Below are 20,499 nucleotides of genomic sequence, written 5' to 3' on the forward strand. Positions count from 1 at the left end.
GTAATTTGATTTTTTAATCCTCAAATGCGTGATGGCTTCCCTACTACTCCAGCACATCAGTGTTGCAATGTTACCACAGTTCTTTACTGAGAGATGGTACAATACAATTTTCTTTGCTGGAAAAATCGTAATATCATGCTTATTTCCAATAAACCTTTTAGTTTGTATTATCTTAAACTGTGCCTTTAATTTCTTATTGATAAACCACCTTGTACAGTTTATCCCCAATCACTGGAACGTTTGCACACTGTCAGCTGACAGAGCTGGAGATGCAGAAATAAATTCACTTCACGTGCAGGCATAGGTGAACAATGTGAACAATCACCAACATCCTCAATGAGGAAATGGTGTGAATAAACTGTGACAGATATGTGTAAAGATATGTTGTTTTACATCCAATAAGAGGTTTTGATAAAGTAAATAGTGAGAAAACTTGACCAGTTTACTCATGTTCTGGACCCAGCCACTCATACCTGGCCTAACCTACATACTCGTTCACACTGTTGTTTATTTCTTGGGTAACGTGAAATTTAAGCGCACGCACTGAATGACTGAATGAATAAAACAGGGTTCATTTGTTCCATTGGCATCAAAGCTATATAAACTCTCAAGGGAAAGCAGTGAACGTTCATGGCTGATGTTCCAGATCCTTGCTGCTGGCCCTGCTCTCACCACGAGGCCCCTCAGACTCCGGGATGTTGCCAGGTCTCCAATTTCCCTTCCTGGCTCTTTAGCCACAATCAGAGGCTTCAACCTGCCCTATTCTCTCACCTGCTCCTGGAGGCCCCGCTACACTGGTACCCTCGCTACACTGGTACCCTCTGAGGTGACTTAGCAAGCCACTTGTACAAACAATTGGCTCAAGGGGAAGTCTCACCAGCTCGAGAGGATCAAAATGAGTCATGAGTTCAGCTCCTTCAGTGTCACCCATATCCCTGCCCATAATTCTGAAATTATACTGAATTGTTGACTCATTGCATTTCTGTTATCCATGCAATTGGGTCATATTCAGTAAACAGTCCTAAGAATGCTCTAACTAAATTATTTGAAGAAAAGCCAACGAGCAGAAAATGGAAGGAAAATATTGCATCATTACAGCTATGTGACGACATATATCTACTGAAATCCACTGTTCATGTGTAGTTGAAATTTAGCTCAGTCCCAAGTTCAAGTAAAAATATCAATGCTAAGCCCAGACTTGTCTGCAATTCAATAGATTTTTAAAATATTCTTTCATGGGATGTGGGTGTCACTGGTAAGGTCAGCATTTGTTGTCTGTCCATTCCTAATTGCCCTTGAACTGAGTAGCTTGCTAGGCCATTTCGGAGGGCAGGTAAGAGTCAACCACATTGCTGTGGGTCTCAAGTTACAAGAATGGCAGATTTCCTTCCCTATAGGGCTTTAGTGAGCTGGATGGGTTTTTACAATAATTGATAGTTTCATGGTTACCATGGCTGGCTTTTAATTCCATATTCTATCAATTGAATTTAAATTCCACCAGCTGCCGTGATGGGATTTGAACCCATGTCCCCAGAAGGATTAGTCTGGGCCTCTGGATTACTGCTCCAGTGACAACAACACTACGCCATCATCTCCCATAAATATTATATTCATGTTAGGTTGAATTTTAAAATTTAGGATATTAGAAAATGGCAGCCGAAACAATCAGACAGCATTTTGAGGGAATAATAGGAATTCACTGGGCAGATTGCAGAATCAGAGTAATGAGTTATGTTGGAACAGAAGGCCATTCAGCCCCTCATGCGTGTACTGTCACTGTTAGATTATGGCTGATCTGTTCCTCAACTCCATTTAACCTCCTTGCTTCATATCCTTTGATACCCTTGCCCAATAAAAAATCTTTTGATCTCTTGAAAATATCAACTGACCCAATATCCGCAGCCATTTTTGGGGGAAACTACAATCCTTTGTGTGGCTAAGGGCTCTCTGATTTCACTCCTCAATGGCCTAGCTCTAATTCTTAGATTATGTCCCCGTGTTCTGGATTCCTCCCATCAGTAAAAATAGCTTCTCTGTATCTACTTGATTGAATTGTTTTATCATTTTAAAGATCGCAATTAAATCACCCCATAACATTCTAAATTCTTTTCACATAGAGATCCCCACAATAAATGTGGACATAGGAATTTAAAATGGGGAAAATGATAAGGCCACATGTAACAAAATTTAATAGGAAGCCAAATAGTATTCCTAAAGCAGAATACTGCGGATGCTGGAAATCAAATAAAAACAGAAAATGCTGGAAATATACAGCAGGTCTGGCAGCAGCTTGGAGAGGTAAACAGAGTTAACGCTTCAGCCTGATAACTTTTCCCAGCTCTGATGAAATATCAGAAATATATTTTGTCCCTTTTCCTACCCACCTATTACACTAACTTTTCCCAGTTCTGATGAAAGGTTGTCAATCTGAAATGTTAACTCTGTTTCTCAATCCACAGATGCTGCCAGACCTGCGGTGTATGTATGTTGAATGTAACCCATAGGTAAAATGCAGGAAAATATTTAAAACTTAACAGCACAATAAAAACAGAAATCCCCATAAAGTGGTGGGTACTGATTTACTAATTGCCCCAATCAAGTTAAAGCGCATGGAGGATACAGAAATTCCCAAGTATGCATGACAGAGTTAAATGAGTCTTACACAGCTTTGTGCAATGCTTCAGAGTCAAAGGTAAAGCCCTGAAACAGATCATCCACCAGTTAACATTCCAGACTGTCTATTGATACCATTATGTTAGCCAGTGTGGTAGGGACAGGGCTTATAGCAAACAGCAAAGCAAATTAAGTTTATGTATAAAGTCTATTTAAAAAGTGTCTCTATAAACTGCAGCAAACAAGACTCATGACGGTAACTTTTATTCATTCATGGGATGTGGGTGTCACTGGCTGGGCCAGCATTTATTACCCATCCCCAATTGCCCTTGAGAAGTTGGTGATGAGCTGCCACCTTGAACCGCTGCAGTCCATGTGGTGTAGGTACACCCACAGTGCTGTTAGGGAGGGAGTTCCAGGATTTTGACCCAGCTACAGTGAAGGACTGCAGCAACATCTGACAAAAGCAGGGGATTTATGAAATGAAGAGAGAATAGTGAAATTAACCCCAGTCACTTACAGCAATGCAGCCTCCAGATATGAATGATGGGGGAGTTACCTAACCATCAACATTCTGGCCAGGATATATGGTGTCACTATGTACAGCCCTCACCATCTCAGCCACAGACAGTGCAGGAGAGGGAAGGGGAGAATAAGAAACCTGGGATTTTCTGACGCTTACTCTTTTTTTAATGCTGGCAGTATCCTATATGTTAAAATAATGCTGATCAGAAAATCTAACCTAATCAACCCACACCACTCCATAACCTCAAAATAAATTCAATTCAACTGGAGAATTAATAGACATGTTATCAGATGCATGTTTATTATCCTGAAATAATCCAATGTGTGTAAAATCCAATGTAGTGTGACAATCAATTGGAGTTCACAACATATGCCATTTTTAAAATTCGAACCATCAACTTATTACCTCTTTATAAGACACTTCGTGGAAATATTTACAGAGTATATGGCTGGGTCAGTGATTTTCATATCATTTTATCATACATTCGGCACTGTCCTCAGGAGAGCTAGCAGTGCACCAAATTTGCCCCAGAGCACTGACAACTCCAGGTCCTTGAATTCACAATCCTCAAAATATTCATGTACAGGTTCCGAAGCCTGACAAACTTGTACACTTCACATGTATCCCTGCCAACTGGCCATCAGTGGAGGTTCCCAAACAGAGAGAAGGGTTTGTTGACGTGAGGATTGGGTCGGTAACCAATTCGCTCATTTATCTTCTCTCGGACTTTAGCATCGTCTCGTGCTGCATTTGCACTGTCCACGTCACTGGAGCTCACCATTACCCCTTCCTCACGCTGCTGCTTCTTTCGATTCTGCAGACAGACCAGACCATATTGAGAATTTACCAGCTCTTCCAAAATGCAGGTTTTTGGGCTTGAACACTTCAGGCAGAAACTACAGGCATTGCTTAACTTGGAATCAGAAGAGCAACGAACCAGAAAACCAGCTGAAGTCCAGGACTGAGACAAAAACAAAGCTTTAGGCCCCATGCCAAAAACTGATAAAAGCTCCTCCCTATGAGGAAATGGGAGAAGTGTAAAGTAGCAATTTTAGGGAATTCAATAATTGGGGGGACCAGAAAACATCCTTTGTGAACAGGATCGCAGGTCCTTTATGATATATTGGCTACCTCGTGCCTGGGTGAGGCACATCTCAAACTAGTTTGCAAGGATATTGGAGAGGGAGCGGAGGATCCAGTTGTTGTGGTCCATATTGAGACAACAATGTAGGAAAGAGAAGGCAAGAGATTCTGGTTCAGGGAATACCAGGAGCACCAAATGCCATTCACCCCTGCCACTTGTTGACCTACATTGACTACCGGTTAAACAATAGCTCAATTATATAATCTTCATTGTTGTTTTCAAATTCTTCCACGGCCTATACCCTCCCTTCTCCAGCCCTACAACCCCAAGATCTCTGTGCTCCTCTAATTCCAGCCTCTTGAGCATCCCTGATTTTAATCGCTCCACCATTAGTGGCAGTGCCATCAGCTGCCTGGGCCCTAAGCTCTGGGATTTCCTTCCTAAACTGCTCCACCACTCTAACTCACTTTCCTCCTTTAAGATACCCTTTCAAACCTACCTCTTTGACCAAGCTTTTGGTCATCCATCCTAATAGCTCCTTATGTGGCTTGGTGTCACATTTTGTTTTGGAATGCTTTTGTGAAGCACCTTGGGACATTTTACTGCTGTGAGGAACCAGTTTTTGGAAAATTTGAAGGCCATTGAATTTTGGACATTCTTCCTCCTGAGTTTTTTTTTTAAATTTTCAATATTAATTCGGGCTGTAATATGCCATTCTTCAAGAAACCAGTCAAGATAGATGTCCAGTGGGAATACCTGGAAAGGGAAGAGATGTTTTGTCTATCTAAGTTAACAAAGAACTGCTGTTGCCAGGCTAAAGACTCTTGCAGATTGGTTAAAATCACCTGGCCTAAGAGAAGTATTCTTTGAACGTCTTAGTCTTTAAAAAAACTCTCAGATAGGGAGAGTGAGTGTGGTGTGCCTTAAAAGCAGGCTGCAAGGAAAAGACTCTTTCCCTCTCTCTGCCAAACCTTTGTGTTAAACTTTCCTCAAACGTCTCATCTGGATAACTCAACTGTTTTATTTTGAAAGTCTGAAAAGTTGTTTTTAGTAAGTCATCAAGGACAGTTTCACCAACAAATTCATCTGAAAGAACTTCCAGATCTATTGTGACCAGAATTCTGTTAGATCAACAACATTGAGATCTCTTTAAATTTTATCCTTTTAAAGGAAACTTTCCCATACTCCAGCCTCTGCAGGGGGCTGTTTGTTTTGTCCTGTTTTTGTGTTTGTGCGTGAGTATATGGGGCTCAAATATCTTTTTTAAAAAGGGGAAAATCATTACACTTCTATCTATGTTAACCAGTTTATTAATTTGTTTTTAAAAAGTAGTTTGTTTCATAATAAATCAATTTTTTTTGTGTTTACTGAAAGAATCCTAGTAAGAGTTGTTTTATGCTGGGAATAACAGTATCAAGGGTAGCAACTAGCCAGTTTTGTGGGTGAATTAAACATTTAAACTATTATTACAACACGTGAAGAATTGGGGCTAGAATTAACTGAGCACTCCTCCCATCTCAGTATGTAACACTGCATTAAAAGGCACTTTATAAATGCAAGTTGTTGTTGTTATGGTTGTTTCCAACATGGTGTTTGAAAGGGAGAAATGAAAAGCATCTGAGATTCTAGATTTTGGTAAGGTCAGAATACAGAGACTGCCCACAGTAATATAAAAACAAAATTCCACAAATGCTGGAAATCTTAAATAAAAACAGAAAATGCTGTAAACACTCTGCAAGTCAGGCAGTATCTTTGGAGACAAAAACTGAGTAAATGTTTCAGTCAATGATCTTTCATAACAGAAAGGTCATTGACCTGAGGTTAACCAACCTGCAGAGTATTTCCAGCATTTTCTGTTATTATTACTGTCCACACTAAACTGGGCAAATCTTTTAATGGGTACAACAAAAGATCATTAAAGGAAACAATTCAAGTCTATAATTAAAGATTGAGTGATTGAACACCTAAGTTTTCAACTGATCAGAGAGCCAGCATGGATTTGTAAAGGGTGGATCATGCCTGACAAACATGATTGAATTTTTTTGAAGAGGTGACCAAAGTAGTGGCAGTGGACAGGGGAATGTCTATAGATGTTATTTATTTGGATTTTCAAAAAGCATTTGATAAAGTCTCTCATAAGAGACTAATAGCTGAAGTTGAAGCTCATGGAATTGAAGGCAATTCCTGACTTGTTTTGTTCAGAATAAAAACAAAGTGCTGGAAAAACCCAGCAGCTCTGGCAGCATCTGAGGAAAGAAACCGATTGAACGTTTCAAGTCCAATATGACTTCCAATGAGGTGTACCTGCACAGTTTTGGTCTCCTTATTTTGGAAGGTCTTACTTGCATTGGAAGCAGTTCAGAAAAAGGTTCACTAGGCTGATTCCAGGGATAAGAAAAGGGTGAGCAGGTGGGCCTATACTCATTGGAGGTTAGAAGAATAAAAAGTGATCTTATTGAAACTTAAAATTCTGAGGGGATTTGACAGAGTGGATGCTAAGAGGATGTTTCCCCTTGTGGGGGAATCTAGAACTAGGGGACACAGTATCAAAGTAAGGGATCTCTCATTTAAGACAGCGATGAGGAGGAGGATTTTTTTCCCTAAGAGTCATTAGTGTTTGGAATTCTCTTCCCCAGAGAGCAGTAGAGGCTGGATCATTGAATATGTTCAAGGTGGAGTTAGATTTTTGAACAGTAGGAAGGCGGGGATTATGGGGAGGCAGACAGGAAAACGGGAGTTGGGGTCCCAATTAGATCAGCCATGATCTTATCGAATGGCAGAGCGGGCTCGAGGGGCCGAACGGCCTACTCCTGTTTCTTATGTTCAACAAAGCAAAGCATCACAAGGCACTTTTTAAAAACAGGACTCAATGCCAAGGATGCGGCGGGCGAAGGGATGTGGTTGCATCTTTTGAATTACGGGGAGGGATGTAGTAAAGATTTGGGGAAAGGTTCCCGAGTGTTACAGCTCATCTAGTCCCGGCCCGTTTTTCTCCACCTGGTCTAAGCCCACTGCCATTCCTCCTGCCAATTCTGAAGTGATTCCCAATTCCCTTTGGCTCTGTTTTGGTAACAGAGATGAATCTTTTTCCACTGTGCTGACTCCAGGCTCTGCCACAGGTGCTGCTGGGCTGGGGCCTAGGGCCCTGGCAGCTGCAAGATGCTGGAATAAAGCCCTGGCCTAACGCGTCCGCTCACCTCCAGCTCCTTTTTCATACTCTCAAACTCCTCGATATCGTCCAGCTTCAGTTCGAGCCGGGTGGGCTTCCTCCGCAGCATCCTGCTGCCCTGAGTCACAGTCAGTGCCCAGGCTTCGGATCCAGCAGACAGCCACCCGCCCACCACCTCCGAGGGCGCATGCGCCACCGGCCCTGCTCCCTGGGACGTGGTCGCCTCACGGCCCATGTGCCGCCGCCGTGCTGCACGCTGGGATATGTAGTCCCGGAGTGGAAACTACAACTCGCCGCCTCCCGACCTCTGCCCTGGATGTAGTCGGCAGCATAGCGGCGGAGCTAGGGAGGCTGCAGGTGGTGGTGAGAGAGGTAAGACGCCGGGCCCAAGCTGCTTCAAATCCCGCCTGTAATCTCCGGGAGCTCAGACAGTGGGAGAAGGCAGGGCTAGGCCAGATGGTGATGGTCATTCCCGCCCTCATGAGCCGAGCCTAGCAGCTCCTGGATTGCTGAGGCTGGAGGCTGAGCCTGTTCCAACGGCCTTCAGTGAGCAATGGGAGAGCTCATTGACAGCAGGCTTGCAAGGGATATCGACAAGTAACATCCAAACCCTGCCTTAAGATCCACATTCCTGTGTGGAGTAGTTGCAGAGGGTAGAAGCTGATTGAACAGTCTGCATAGCCTAAAGGATTTGTAGCGAATTCAATATTAATCAATTTGGGATCACCTTAGTTGCGTCATTAGAAACAAAGCAGGACACAATTCAGAACTTCAAGCCTGCTCTTCCATTTACTAAGACCATGATAGATTTTAGACCTCAATGCCACTTTTTTTGTTCTTTCATGGGATGTGGGCATTGCTGGCTGGGCCAGCATTTATTACCCATGCATAATTGCCCTTGAGAAAATGGTGGTGAGCTGTCTTCTTGAACCACTGCAGTCCGTGTGGTGTAGGTACACCCACAGTGCTATTAGGAAGGCGGCTCCAGAATTTTGACCCAGTGACAGTGAAGTAATGGTGATATATTTCCAAGTCAGGATGGTGTGTGGCTTGGAGGGGAACTTGCAGGTGGTGGTGTTCCATGTATCCCTTGTGCTAGGTATGATCCAACCAGTGGAGAGTTTTCCCCCTGATTCCCATTGACTCCAGTTTTGTTAGGGCTCCTTGATGCCATGCATGGTCAAATACTGCCTTGATGTGAAGGGCAGTCACCCTCACCTCACCTCGAGTTCAGCTCTTTTGACCATGTTTGAACCAAGGCTGTAAAGAGGTCAGGAGCTGAGTGGCCCAAACACAAACTGAGTATCAGTGAGCAGGTTATTGTTGAGTAAATGCTGCTTGATTTCATTGTTGATTACACTTTCTGTCACTTTGCTGATCATTGAGAGGAGGCTGATGGGAGGGTAATTTAAATAAAACAAAAAATGCTGGAAAAACTCAGCAGGTCAGACAGCATCTTTAGTGAAAAACAGATTTAACGTTTCAGTTTGAGACGACCTTTCATCAGAATGGGTAATTAACTGGATTGAATTTGTCCTGCTTTCTGTGGACAAGACATACTGGGCAATTTTCCACGTGACCGAGTAGATGCCAGTGTTGTAGCTGTACTGGAACAGCTTAGCTAGGAACATGGCAAGTTCTGGAGCAAGAGCCATCAGTACTATTGCTGGAATGTTGTCAGGGCCCATAGCCTTTGCAGTATCCAGTCCCTTCAGCCATTTCTTGATGTCATGTGAAGTGAATCGAATTGGCTGAAGACTGGCATCTGTGATGTTGGGGACCTCAAGAGGAGGCCAAGACGGATCATCCACAGACTTCTGGCTGAAAATGGTTGCAAATGTTTCAGCCTTGTCTTTTGCACTGATGTGCTGGGCTCCCCCATCGTTGAGGATGGGGATATTTGTGGAGCTTCCTCCCCATGCAAGTTGTATAATTGCCCGCCACCATTCATGACTGGATATAGCAGAACTGCAGAGCTTTGATCTGACCCATTGGTTGTGGAATTGCTTAGCTCTGTCTATCACTTGCTGCTTATGCTGTTTGACACGCAAGTAGTCCTGTGTTGTAGCTTCACCAGGTTGACACCTTTTTAAGTATGCCTGGTGATGCTTCTGGCTTGCCCCCCTGCACTATTCATTGAACCAAGGTTGATCTCTTGATTTCATGGTAATGGTAGAGTGAGGGTTATGCCAGGCCATGAAATCACAGTTTGTGCTTGAATACAACTCTGCTGCTGCTGATGGCCCACAGCATCTCATGGATGCCCAGTTTTGAGCTGCTGGATTGGTTCTGAATCTTCCCATTTAGCACGGTGGTAATGCCACACAACATGTTAGAGGATATCCTCAATGTGAAAATGGGAATTTGCTTTCACAAGGGCTGCGCGGTGGACATTCCTACCTATACTGTCATGGACAGATGCATCTGCAACCGGTAGGTTGGTGAGGACAAGGTCTAATAAGTTTCTCCTTCCTGTTGGTTCCCTAGGCCCAGTCTGGCAGACATATCCTTCAGGACTTGGCTAGCTGAGTTGGTATGGGTGCTACCAAGCTACTCTTGGTGATGGACATTGAAGTCCCCATCCAGAGTACATTCTGTACCCTTGCCATCCTCAGTGCTTCCTCCATATGGTGTTCAACATGGTGGGGTACTGATTCATTAGCTGATGGAGGGCAGTAGGTGGTAATTAGCAGGAGGTTTCCTTGTCCATGTTTCACCCGATGCCTTGAGACTTCATGGGGTCCAGAGTCAATGTTGAGAAGTCCCAAGGCAACTCCCTCCCGACTGTATACCACTCTGCCGTCACGACTGATGGGGCAGGACATACCCAGTGCTGGTGTTGCCTGGGACATTGGCTATAAGATATGATTCTGTGAATCTGACTGTATCAGGCTGATGTTTGACCAGTCTGTGGGACAGCTCCCCCAATTTTGGCACAGGCCCCAGATGTCGGGCAGGAGGACATTGCTGGGTTAGGTGTGCAGTTGTCGATGCTAGGTGGTCAGTCCGGGTCTCATTCCTTTTTGACTTTTCAGTCGATTTCAGAGGGCAGTTAAGAGTCAACCACATTGCTGTAGATCTGGAGTCACATGTAGACCAGATCAAGTAAGGATGGCAGATTTCCTTCCCTAAAGGGCATTAGTGAACCAGATGGATTGTAAGGATAATCAATGATAAATGGATAGCACCATTACTGAGATTGGCTTTCAATTCCAGATTTTTATTCTCCATTTGAATTTATTGATTGAATTTAAATTCCAGCAGCTGCTATGGTGGGATATGTACTCATGTCCCCAGAGCATTAGCCTGGGCCTCATGATTATTAGTCAAGTGACATTACCACTATACCACCATTTCCTCTTCCCACCCTATCCCCATTAACCTTAATTTCTGTAGCGTCCAAAAATCTATTGAGAATGTATTCATTGACTGAGCATCCACTGCTCTCTGGGATAGAGAATTCCTAAGATTCACAACCCTTGTGACTGAAGAAAATTCTTGCCATCTCAGTCCTAAATTGTCAACCCTTTATTCTGTGACTATGCCTCCTGGCTGTGGACTCTCCCCCCCAGGAGAAACTTCTCAGCATCTACACTGTCAAGCCTTCTCAGAGATTGTCTCATTATTCTAAACTCCATAGAAGTACAGGCCCAGTTTACTCAACCTCTTATCAGAGGAGAACTCTCTCATCCCAAGAATCGATCTAACAAACTTTTGTTACGCCCTCTCTAAGGCAACTATATCTTTGGGCACAGATACAAAAACTGTACACTACTTCAGGTGTGATCTTACTAAAGTCCTAACTTCATTCTATGGAGAGTTGAAGACGACAATAGGATCAATGTTTTTGCATTTGAAGCACCAAATGCACAATTTTACAATTTTCTACTGCTTTCTGTGTTGAACTCATTGCAGTATCTCCTGTTCCATTTGTTTCCCAGCACATCAAAAGTCTACAATTCCTTCCGGCTTTCCTTCTATTTACCAGGATTAAGATTGTAGAACACAATGTTTCTTCTAACTTCTGTTTGCTTTGTGTGGCCTGCTTGTTGCACTGCACAGTCCCTTTACGATTGACACGTGTATTAAAGGGAACTGCTTGTGCACAGCCCGTTTGTTCCCTGTGTGGCATATTCCTGAATGCTGCATGCCTGCACAGCTTAGAGGGAACGTTGATGTGGCTCATGGCGTCCCCCAGCTGCTCTGCCTTGACTTGTATTGGCACCTTGTCCCTTTTCAATCTCCGATGTCCTGTGTTATGGCCATAGTCATAAGGTTCACCTTTTAAACAAAAAGACTGAAATGCATTCAAAATGATTTTGTTCAATCTCAGCCTGGAAATTTTCAATTGACCTAGGCACAACAACCTTTTGGCAGAGAGGGTTCTAGAATTCCATGGTCCTTTATATGAAAAAGTGCTTCCTAATTTGACTCCTTCAATGGTCTAGCTCTAATTTTAAGATTATACATCATTGTTCTGGAGAGTGGCCATAACATAACATGACTGTTGTATTCTACAGTTGGGTTAAGGCTTGTTGGGGCAAGGGAAGAGGAGCTTTATCCTGCATCTGACCTGTTGAATTACAGGGAGTGTTTTGGACCATATCAGAATAAAGTTCCTCTGCATCTTGCTCTTGCTATACCTGAGTTAATCCTAATGCTGAGTGAAGATAAGTGGGGAAATATTTTTTTTTTGGATTGATTCATTCTAGTATGCAAACGCGCAAACACAGATACAGATTAGAGCTAGAGTCTTTTTCATCTTTCGTCGCTGGTCAAAATAGTTGGTTAATTTTGTGCGTTTTCCCTACCCACAGTTTCCTATTTCAAATTACGAAAATGTCTGATGACGAAGATGTTCCGTTGCCTAAGAAATCTCGGATTTACTATGGAAGCCTTGAAGAGAAGGAGCGAGAGAGGATTTCCAAAGGAGATGGAGGATACTTGGGAAGAGAGGCAGTGAAAGCCGGGATAGAAGCTGGGCACATTAATGTATCTAATAGTAAGTGATAATGGTTAAGCGTCTTTCACCTTTGTTATTGAATAATTATTGCATCTGATTGAGTTAGAAAATGTGGAGCCACTGAAAGACTGCTAAATTTCAGAAATGCAGCTCTGACCAGCAGCAGTAAGTAACTGTTTTTGGGTCTAATGGGATTTATTTTAGAAATAATTTGTTCCCTAGCATCAATTCCTATGCCTACTGGCATGTTAGGCTGAAGAGACTTTAATATCTCAGAACATTGCAAGGCAGTGGTTATAGTCTGACCGAAGTAAATGAAATCATTTTTAAAACCTGTTCAGTCCAGGGGCTGAATGGTGGCACAATATGTCATTGCAGTGCTGTTCCATGGAGTGGCAGGTCACAGATTCACCTCCAAAAATCCCCACACCGTGAGTTATTGATCTTTGTCTTGCTGCTAAAGGGATATAACAACTGCTTGGAAAGAAAGTGAGAGAGCAAGTACAGATTAGTCCCTGAGTTCAAACTCTTATTCCTGTGAACAACATGAACAGAAGCCTGCTTTTCTGCTCAGCAGCGTGGAACGTTACTGAAGAAAGGCCATAAAATGATTGATGTTGGGGTAAATGGTTTTATAAATAGGTTGCACACCTGTGCTGTGAGGAAAGACTGCAGCTATTAGAGATGTTCATAACAGGGGTACATTGAGATATTTAAGACCTGAGGATATGGAGAAGTTAGCATCTGGTAATGTTAACCAAGGACAAAGGACATGGGTATTGCTGAAGAAAGAGGCATACTGTCTAAGCTTTTCATCTTGCACCCATCAGGACAGATTGCAAGATTATCAACAGTAAAGAGAACAACAATTTATACTGTATGAGAAGAGAGTGCTGATTGATTAACTGTTCCCTGCTGCTTTTCCCATGGCAAAGCCACTACCAATCAAGTCCACTTGCCTGTTTCTGCATTGTAATCCAACTATCATTATTGATCAGAGATTGTGCACAATATAGAGCTGGGAGAGTAAATACCCAAGGGATGTTGGGAATCTGTGCTGTGTTTAATTCTAATCTTCTCTTGTCCAGACGAGTTCTATGATGTCGAAGAGCATGTCAGTGAGAGGCAGGCTGAGGTGCTGGCAGAGTTCGAGCGCAGAAAACGAGCACGGCAGATTAATGTTTCTACAGACGACGCGGAAGTGAAGGCCTGCTTGCGAGCGCTTGGAGAGCCAATCACGCTTTTTGGTGAAGGACCAGCAGAGCGACGAGAGAGGTGAAGTTCGGTTTCTCTGATGGATTTGGCTGAGGAGCAGTAGTCATGGTGTGGTGGGGCTTGGTTGACGATGGGTTGTCTGGTGAGCTTGGCTGAGAGGGATGATCTGGTGGGGATTCCTGTGAGGAGTGGTGGTTTGGATGGGATCAACTGTGAGGAAAAGTTGCCTGGTGATTATGGATGGTCTGGTGGCGTTTGGCTGTGAGGATGGGTAATCTGGGGCCGTTGGCTATGAGGAGGAGGTAGCCTGATGGTGATGGATATTCTCCTGAAATGGGCGGAATGGTCACTTTCATCACACTCTAAAGATTACTTGCAAGTATTGTGATGTGATGACCCAGGCCTTCTTATTAGTGACATGAAATCTGATTGCTGCAGCTGTGTGCGATCATGATGTCCATCACCTGGAATACAGTCTGAGGATTCAAGCAGGACAGCAACTAAGGACACAAACTCTGGTTGTAGTACAGACACTGCAGGTTTTTAATTCTGGAGTAGGAAATATGATTCTGTTTATCAATAGTTTAACTTTCACCTTTACACAAAGCACTGTGTGTGCTGTCTAAACAATACACCCTCTTAAATTGTGTGTAAAAATCATGTATGTGCAGCATCCATATATATTTCATACAGAATATCAAATAGCTAACCTTGAGATTGTGAAGAATTGAGCCCTGGCTACGTGTTGGAATTTATGTTGAAGATGCGTTGCCCTGGAACGAGCCTCCTACCACTCCATGCAGGCCAGCCTAGGATCCAGTAACTCTTTCAGAGTTCTGAGCACACTGCCTTGCAACCCATCTCCTCCCTGCTTAGGCCCAGTCTGTCTGTAGAAAACCCACAACTGATTGTTACAAACAAAACCAATTTAAAGGTTCAATTTCACTTTTGACCTTGGAAATAGAATTTCACAGGGTGGGTTGGGGTGATTGAATTGTTGGGGGAAGACCTTGAAACAACAGAGACTATTATGGAGTGATTACCTACAGATATAGAAAGATTTATGGCACAGAAAGGGGCCATTTGACCCATAAGGTCTGTTTTTTAAAAATTCATTCATGGGATGTGGGCTTCGCAAGATGGGCCAGCATTTTGCCTATCCCTCATTGCACTTGAGAAGGTGCTGGTGAGCTGCCGCCTTGAACCGCTGCAGACCATGTAGTGTAGGTACATCCACAGTGCTGTTAGGAAGTTCCAGGATTTTGACCCAGTGACAGTGAAGCAATTGCAATATGTTTCCAATTCAGAATCGTGACTGATTTGCATGCGAACTTCCAAGTGGTGGTGTTTCCATCTATCTGATGCTCTTGTCCTTCTAGATGGTATAGATGGTAGTTATCGTGGGTTTAGATGGTACTGTCTAAGGAGCCTTGGTGAATTCCTGCAGGGCATCTTGTAGATGGTATGCACTGCTGTTACTGTGTGAAGGTGGCAGAGGGATTGAATGTTTGTGGATGGGGTGCCAATCAAGTGGGCTGTTTTGTCCTGGATGGTGCCAAGCTCCTTGAGTGTTGTGGGAGCTGCACTCATCCGGGCAAGTGGAGAGTATTCCATCACATTCCTGACTTGTGCCTTGTAGTTGGTGGACAGGCTTTGGGGAGTCAGAAGGTGAGTTACTCGTCGCAGGGTTCCTAGCTTCTGACCTGCTCTTGTAGCTACAGTATTTATATGGCTAGTCCAATTCAGTTTCTGGTCAATGGTAACCCCCAGGATGTTGATAGTGGGGGTTTCAGTGATGGTAATGCCATTGAGCATCAAGGGGCGATGGTTAGATTCTGTCTTGTTGGAGGTGGTCATTGCCTGGCGCTTGTGTGGCGTGAATGTTACTTGCCACTTGTCATATTGTCCATTGTCTAGGTCTTGCTGCATTTGGACGTGGACTGCTACAGTATCTGAGGAGTTGCGAATGGTGCTGAACATTGTGCAATCATCAGCGAACATCCCCACTTCTGATCTTATGATGGAAGAAAGACCATTGATGAAGCAACTGAAGATGGTTGGGCCTTGGACACTACCCTGAGGAACTCCTGCAGTGATGTTCTGGAGCTGAGATGACTGACCTCCAACAACCACCTAACATATTCCTTTGTGCTAGGTATGACTCCAACCAGTGGAGAGTTTTCCCCCTGATTCCCATTGACTGCAGTTTTGCCAGGGCTCCTTGATGCCACACTCGGTAAAATGCTGCCTTGATGTCAAGGGCAGTCACTCTTACCTCGCTTCGGGGGTTCAGCTGTTTTGTCCATGTTTGAACCAAGGCTGTATTGAGGTCAGGAGCTGAGTGGCCCTGGCGAACCCAAAGTGGGCGTCAGTGAGCAGGTTATTGCTAAGGAAGTGCTGTTTGATAGCACTGTTGATGACCCTTTCTGTTATTTTACTGATGATGGAGATTAATTGGCCCAGTTGGATTTGTCCTGCTTTTTGTGTACAGGAGGTACCTAGGCAATTTTCCATATAGCTGGGTAGATGCCAATGTTGTAGCTGTGCTGGAGCAGCTTGTCTAGGGACGCGGCAAGTTCTGGAGCACAAGTCTTCAGTACTATTGCCGGAATATTGTCAGGGCCCAAAGCCTTTGCACTATCCAGTGCCTTCAGCTGTTCCTTGATATCACATGGAGTGAATCGAATTGGCTGAAGACTGGCATCTGTGATGCTGGGGACCTCTTGGAGGAGGCCGAGATGGATCATCCACTCGGCACTTCTGGCTGAAGATTGTAGCAAATGCTTCAGCCTAATCTTTTGCACTGATGTGCTGGGCTCCCCATCATTAATGATGGGGATACTTGTGGAGCTGCTGCCTCCAGTGACTTGTTTAATTGTCCACCATTCACGACTGGATGTGGCAGGACTGCAGAACTTACATCTGATCCGTTGGCTGTGGGATAGCTTAGTTCTGTCTATCACTTGCTGCTTATGCTGTTTGGCTTGCAAGTAGTCCTGTGTTATAGCTTCACCAGGTTGACACCTCAATTTTAGGTATCTCTGGTGCTGCTCCTGGCATGCCCGCCTGCACTGAACCAGGGTTGATCCCCTGGCTTGATATTAATGGTAGAGTGGGGGATAATCCAGGCCATGAGGTTACAGATTGTGCTCGAGTACAATTCTGCTGCTGATGGCCCACAGCGCCTCATGGATGCCCAGTCTTTAGTTGCTAGATCTGTTCAAAATCTATCCCATTTAGCACAGTGGTAGTGCCACACAGCACAATGGAAGGTATCCTAAATGTGAAGGTGGGACTTCGTCTCCACAGCAACTGTGTAGTTGTCACTCCTATTGATACTGTCATGGACCGATGCATCTGTGGCAGGCAGGTTGGTGAGGGTGAGGTCAAGTATGTTTTTCCCTCATGTTTGGTTCCCTCATCACCTACCGCAGACCCGATCTAGCAGCTGTGTCCTTTAGGACTCTGCCAGCTCGGTCAGTAGTGGTGCTACTGAGCCATTCTTGGTGATGGACACTGAGTACATTCTGCGCCCTTGCCACCCTCAGTGCTTCCTCCAAGTGATGCTCAACATGAAGGAGTACTGATTCATCAGCTGATGGAGGGCGGTACGTGGTAATCAGCAGGAGGCTTTCTTGCTCATGTTTGACTTGATGCCATGAGACTTCATGGGGTCCAGAATCGATGTTGAGGACTCCCTGGGCACCCCTCTCCCGACTCTATACCACTGTGCCACCACCTCTGCTGGGTTTGTTCTGCCAGTGGGAATGGACATACCCAGGGATGGTGATGGTGGTGTCTGGGACACTGTCTGTAAGGCATGATTCCGTGAGGATGACTATGTCAGGCTGTTGCTTGACTAGTCTGCGAGACAGCTCTTCTGATCTTGGCAATAGCCCCCAGCTGTTAGTAAGGAGGACTTTGCAGGGTTGACGGCTGAGTTTGCCGTTGTTGTTTCCGGTGCCTAGGTCAATGCCAGGTGGTCCGTCCGGTTTCAGTCCTTTTTTGAGGCTTTGTAGCGGTTTGATACAACTGAGTGGCTTGCTAGGCCATTCCAGAGACCAGTCAAGAGTCAACCATGTTACTGTGGATCTGGAGCCACATGTAGGCCAGACCAGGCAAGGATGGCAGATTTCCTTTCCCTAAAGAACATTAGTGAACCAGATGCGTTTGACAACAATTGACAATGGTTTCATGGCCATCATCAGACTTTTAATTCCAGATTTTTATTGAATTCAAATTCCACCATCTGCCGGCGCAGACTCGATGGGCCGAAGGGCCTTAGACCTCTATGACTCATGGTGGGATTGAAACCTGGCTTCCCAAAGGATTACCCTGGGTCTCTGGATTACTAGTTCAGTGACAATACCGCTACGCCATCGCCTCCCCCATTCGGTAGATGGTACACACTGCTGCTACTGTGCGTCGGTGATGGAGGGAGTGAATGTTTGTGGATGTGGTGCCAATCAGCTGGACTGCTTTGTCTTGGATGGTGTCAAGCTTCGAGTGTTGTTGGAGCTGCACTCACCCAGGCAAATGGGGAGTATTCCTTCACACTCCTGACTTGTGCCTTGTAGATGGTGGACAGGCTTTGGGGAGTCATGAGGTGAGTTACTTGTCACAGGATTCCTAGCCTCTGACCCAAGGGGAGGTGATGTTATTGAATTGACTTGGCAAGCTGCAAGAGCGGCAGTCTCAGTATCTGGATCATCTTTACACAAGCGCATGCAGGGAAAACAGCATTTGGCAGCCTATTCATTTCCCAGATGTCCAACATCCCTGTCTCCTTACTGTGGAATGGGAGAGCTGCTTCTAAACACAAGAGGGAGCTGTTTATCTAAAATATGGATAGGAGAACAATCACATCCAGTTAAGGGTAAAAGAATTGTTGTTCTTAAAATTCCTTCCACAATGTTCCACTTCCAAATAGGAATCATTTTATTTAATAACTTGATTTAATATGAGGTTTATCTGAGTTCCACTAATGACACTGAAGTACATTCTCTGTCTTCCTCTGCGCACTCTGGGATAAATATAAAATCCTATGTTCACCAATCTTTTCTCTTTACTGTAGCTGAGAGACCTGTATTTCTAGGTCTGTTTCTCTAGTCCTGACTTCTTGCTCAGTCTGCTGGATCTTCTGCCTCTTCTGCTTTTTCACTTCTGCTCAGGGCCCTCTCACTATCTACCACCTTGTAAATTGCCCTGAGATGTACCCATAAATGTATTGGATCACTATATAAATGCAAACTATTGTTCGAACTCTGCGGTCAGGTTACATGCTCCAGTTTACTCAGCGGGTACGTTCTGAATTCTGGGCTCATTTGCAGCTTTCCTTATTTTCCTATCTTGTGACTTTCAGAGCCCATCAACATGGGGCCTAACTCTGAAATTGAAGTGTTGTTGACTGTTGTAGGAGCTACCATGTGGGTATCATGTTGGAGATGTGCTGTCTGCCCACAGACTCCTGAATTTGTACCTGCTTTTTCCAGGTTACGCAATATCCTGTCTGTGGTGGGTGCTGATGCCTTAAAGAAAACAGAAAAGGCGGAAGATGTGAAAAAAAGCCGACAGGAGGTGTGACATGTGAAATTGTTTGTCGTGTGTTAACAATATGTTGGTGACGACCCCTGGCCTGTTCTACTTGGTTAAAATACGGCACTAACTTGATGATGTTTCTTTGTGCTCAGCATCAGCAAACCTGGTATCATGAAGGCCCCAGCACCCTGAAGACCGCTCGTGTCTACATTGCATGCTTTTCTCTGCCAAGGTGAGTCTTAGAACAGTAAAGTCGCTGCTTTGAGGATTGGGTATGAAAATAGAGCATCTCGGATTTGTTTTTCAAGTGAGTTCTTGAGAGTTGGGTACCCTGTGCATTCCCATTTTGGGTCATTTCAAATCACTTCGGTGCTAAAAGAAATTGTACTTCTACTTTGGTGGGAGTGAATAAATTTTAAAATGTTGAGGTTTTTAATTATTTTTGTAAATCAAGCATGGATTTTGAATGGTATGTACAGTGGTGGTGATGCTGTGAGAACTGCAACAGACTGTTTCACATTTCAAAGTTGCAAGTCAGCACCAAGAAAGGTGAACAATCATGTAGGCAAAGGAATGAGTCAGAAAATATAGTGTAATCTAAAGAGTATTGTAGAAACTTGCTTCTCTGTAGATTAGGGCCAATTGGCCCACACTAAGCTTTGTTCATGGTGAAATGGGTGATGGACAAATCTTTTAAAGCCAGCTCCCACCCCACCCAACCCCTCCCAGCAGGCCCCATATAATGAAGGGCAAATTCAGCAGGAACTGAATTCCAGGAAGGAATTTCCCAGATCGTGTCACTGGAGTTAGAATCGGGTTGATTGTCATTTAGCGCTGGCCTGCATATTTTTTGTATGATGAGTTTTGTCCTATTTGTGTATGATTATGTATGTAGATTTGTGAATTGTGTTTTTTCCAATATGGAAACTGGTGTGTCTAAAACACTGTGTATAGCACTAACACCATCATCTGGGCCAGTGTGTCAAAAACACTGTGTACAGCACTAACACCATCATCTGGGCCAGTGTGTCAAAAACACTGTGTACAGCACTAACATCATTGTACTGGTCCAGTGCATCAAAAACCATGTGTACAGCACTAACATCATCTTACTGCGTTAGTGTATAAAATACGTGAATAGCATTCATAGTGTCTTACTGGGTCAGTATATATAAAACTCTGAACAGCATTTACACCATCTTACTGGATCAGTGCATTGTGATTTATGTGATGTGTCACTGAATTATGTAATCTTTCTCAGAGCTGTGAAGAGACTGGAGGAAGCCCGGGCTAACAAGGAGATTCCAGAAGCTTCACGAACTGCGCGACAGCAAGAGCTCCATAAGAGCTTGCGGGTAAGTACAAATGGAGAGCACACCTATTGGACAGAT

At 44.1% G+C, this 20,499-nt stretch overlaps 2 protein-coding genes across 2 annotated transcripts in view; one reads left to right on the forward strand and one right to left on the reverse strand.

Annotated features, from left to right (window-relative positions):
- Positions 1-2,560: 2,560 nt before the first annotated feature.
- On the reverse strand, positions 2,561-7,552 carry cdc26 (cell division cycle 26 homolog). Its single transcript, XM_078550381.1, has 2 exons — positions 7,421-7,552; positions 2,561-3,953 (listed from the first exon to the last, which is right to left on the reverse strand). The coding sequence occupies exons 1-2, from the start codon at positions 7,499-7,501 to the stop codon at positions 3,780-3,782; spliced, it is 255 nt and encodes an 84-aa protein (XP_078406507.1). The 5' UTR covers positions 7,502-7,552; the 3' UTR covers positions 2,561-3,779.
- A 4,660-nt stretch (positions 7,553-12,212) lies between these two features.
- Positions 12,213-20,499, forward strand: part of prpf4 (pre-mRNA splicing tri-snRNP complex factor PRPF4) — a 36,773-nt gene continuing 28,486 nt past the window's right edge. Inside the window, exons 1-5 of the mRNA XM_078550376.1 lie at positions 12,213-12,394; positions 13,444-13,630; positions 19,063-19,147; positions 19,261-19,340; positions 20,370-20,463. Coding sequence (XP_078406502.1) covers positions 12,232-12,394; positions 13,444-13,630; positions 19,063-19,147; positions 19,261-19,340; positions 20,370-20,463 — 609 coding nt within the window. The 5' untranslated portion in view covers positions 12,213-12,231. The remainder of the gene's footprint in view (positions 12,395-13,443; positions 13,631-19,062; positions 19,148-19,260; positions 19,341-20,369; positions 20,464-20,499) is intronic.

Source organism: Cetorhinus maximus, chromosome 10, assembly GCF_964194155.1.
Source record: "Cetorhinus maximus chromosome 10, sCetMax3.hap1.1, whole genome shotgun sequence".
Classification (NCBI taxonomy): Eukaryota; Metazoa; Chordata; class Chondrichthyes; order Lamniformes; family Cetorhinidae; genus Cetorhinus; species Cetorhinus maximus.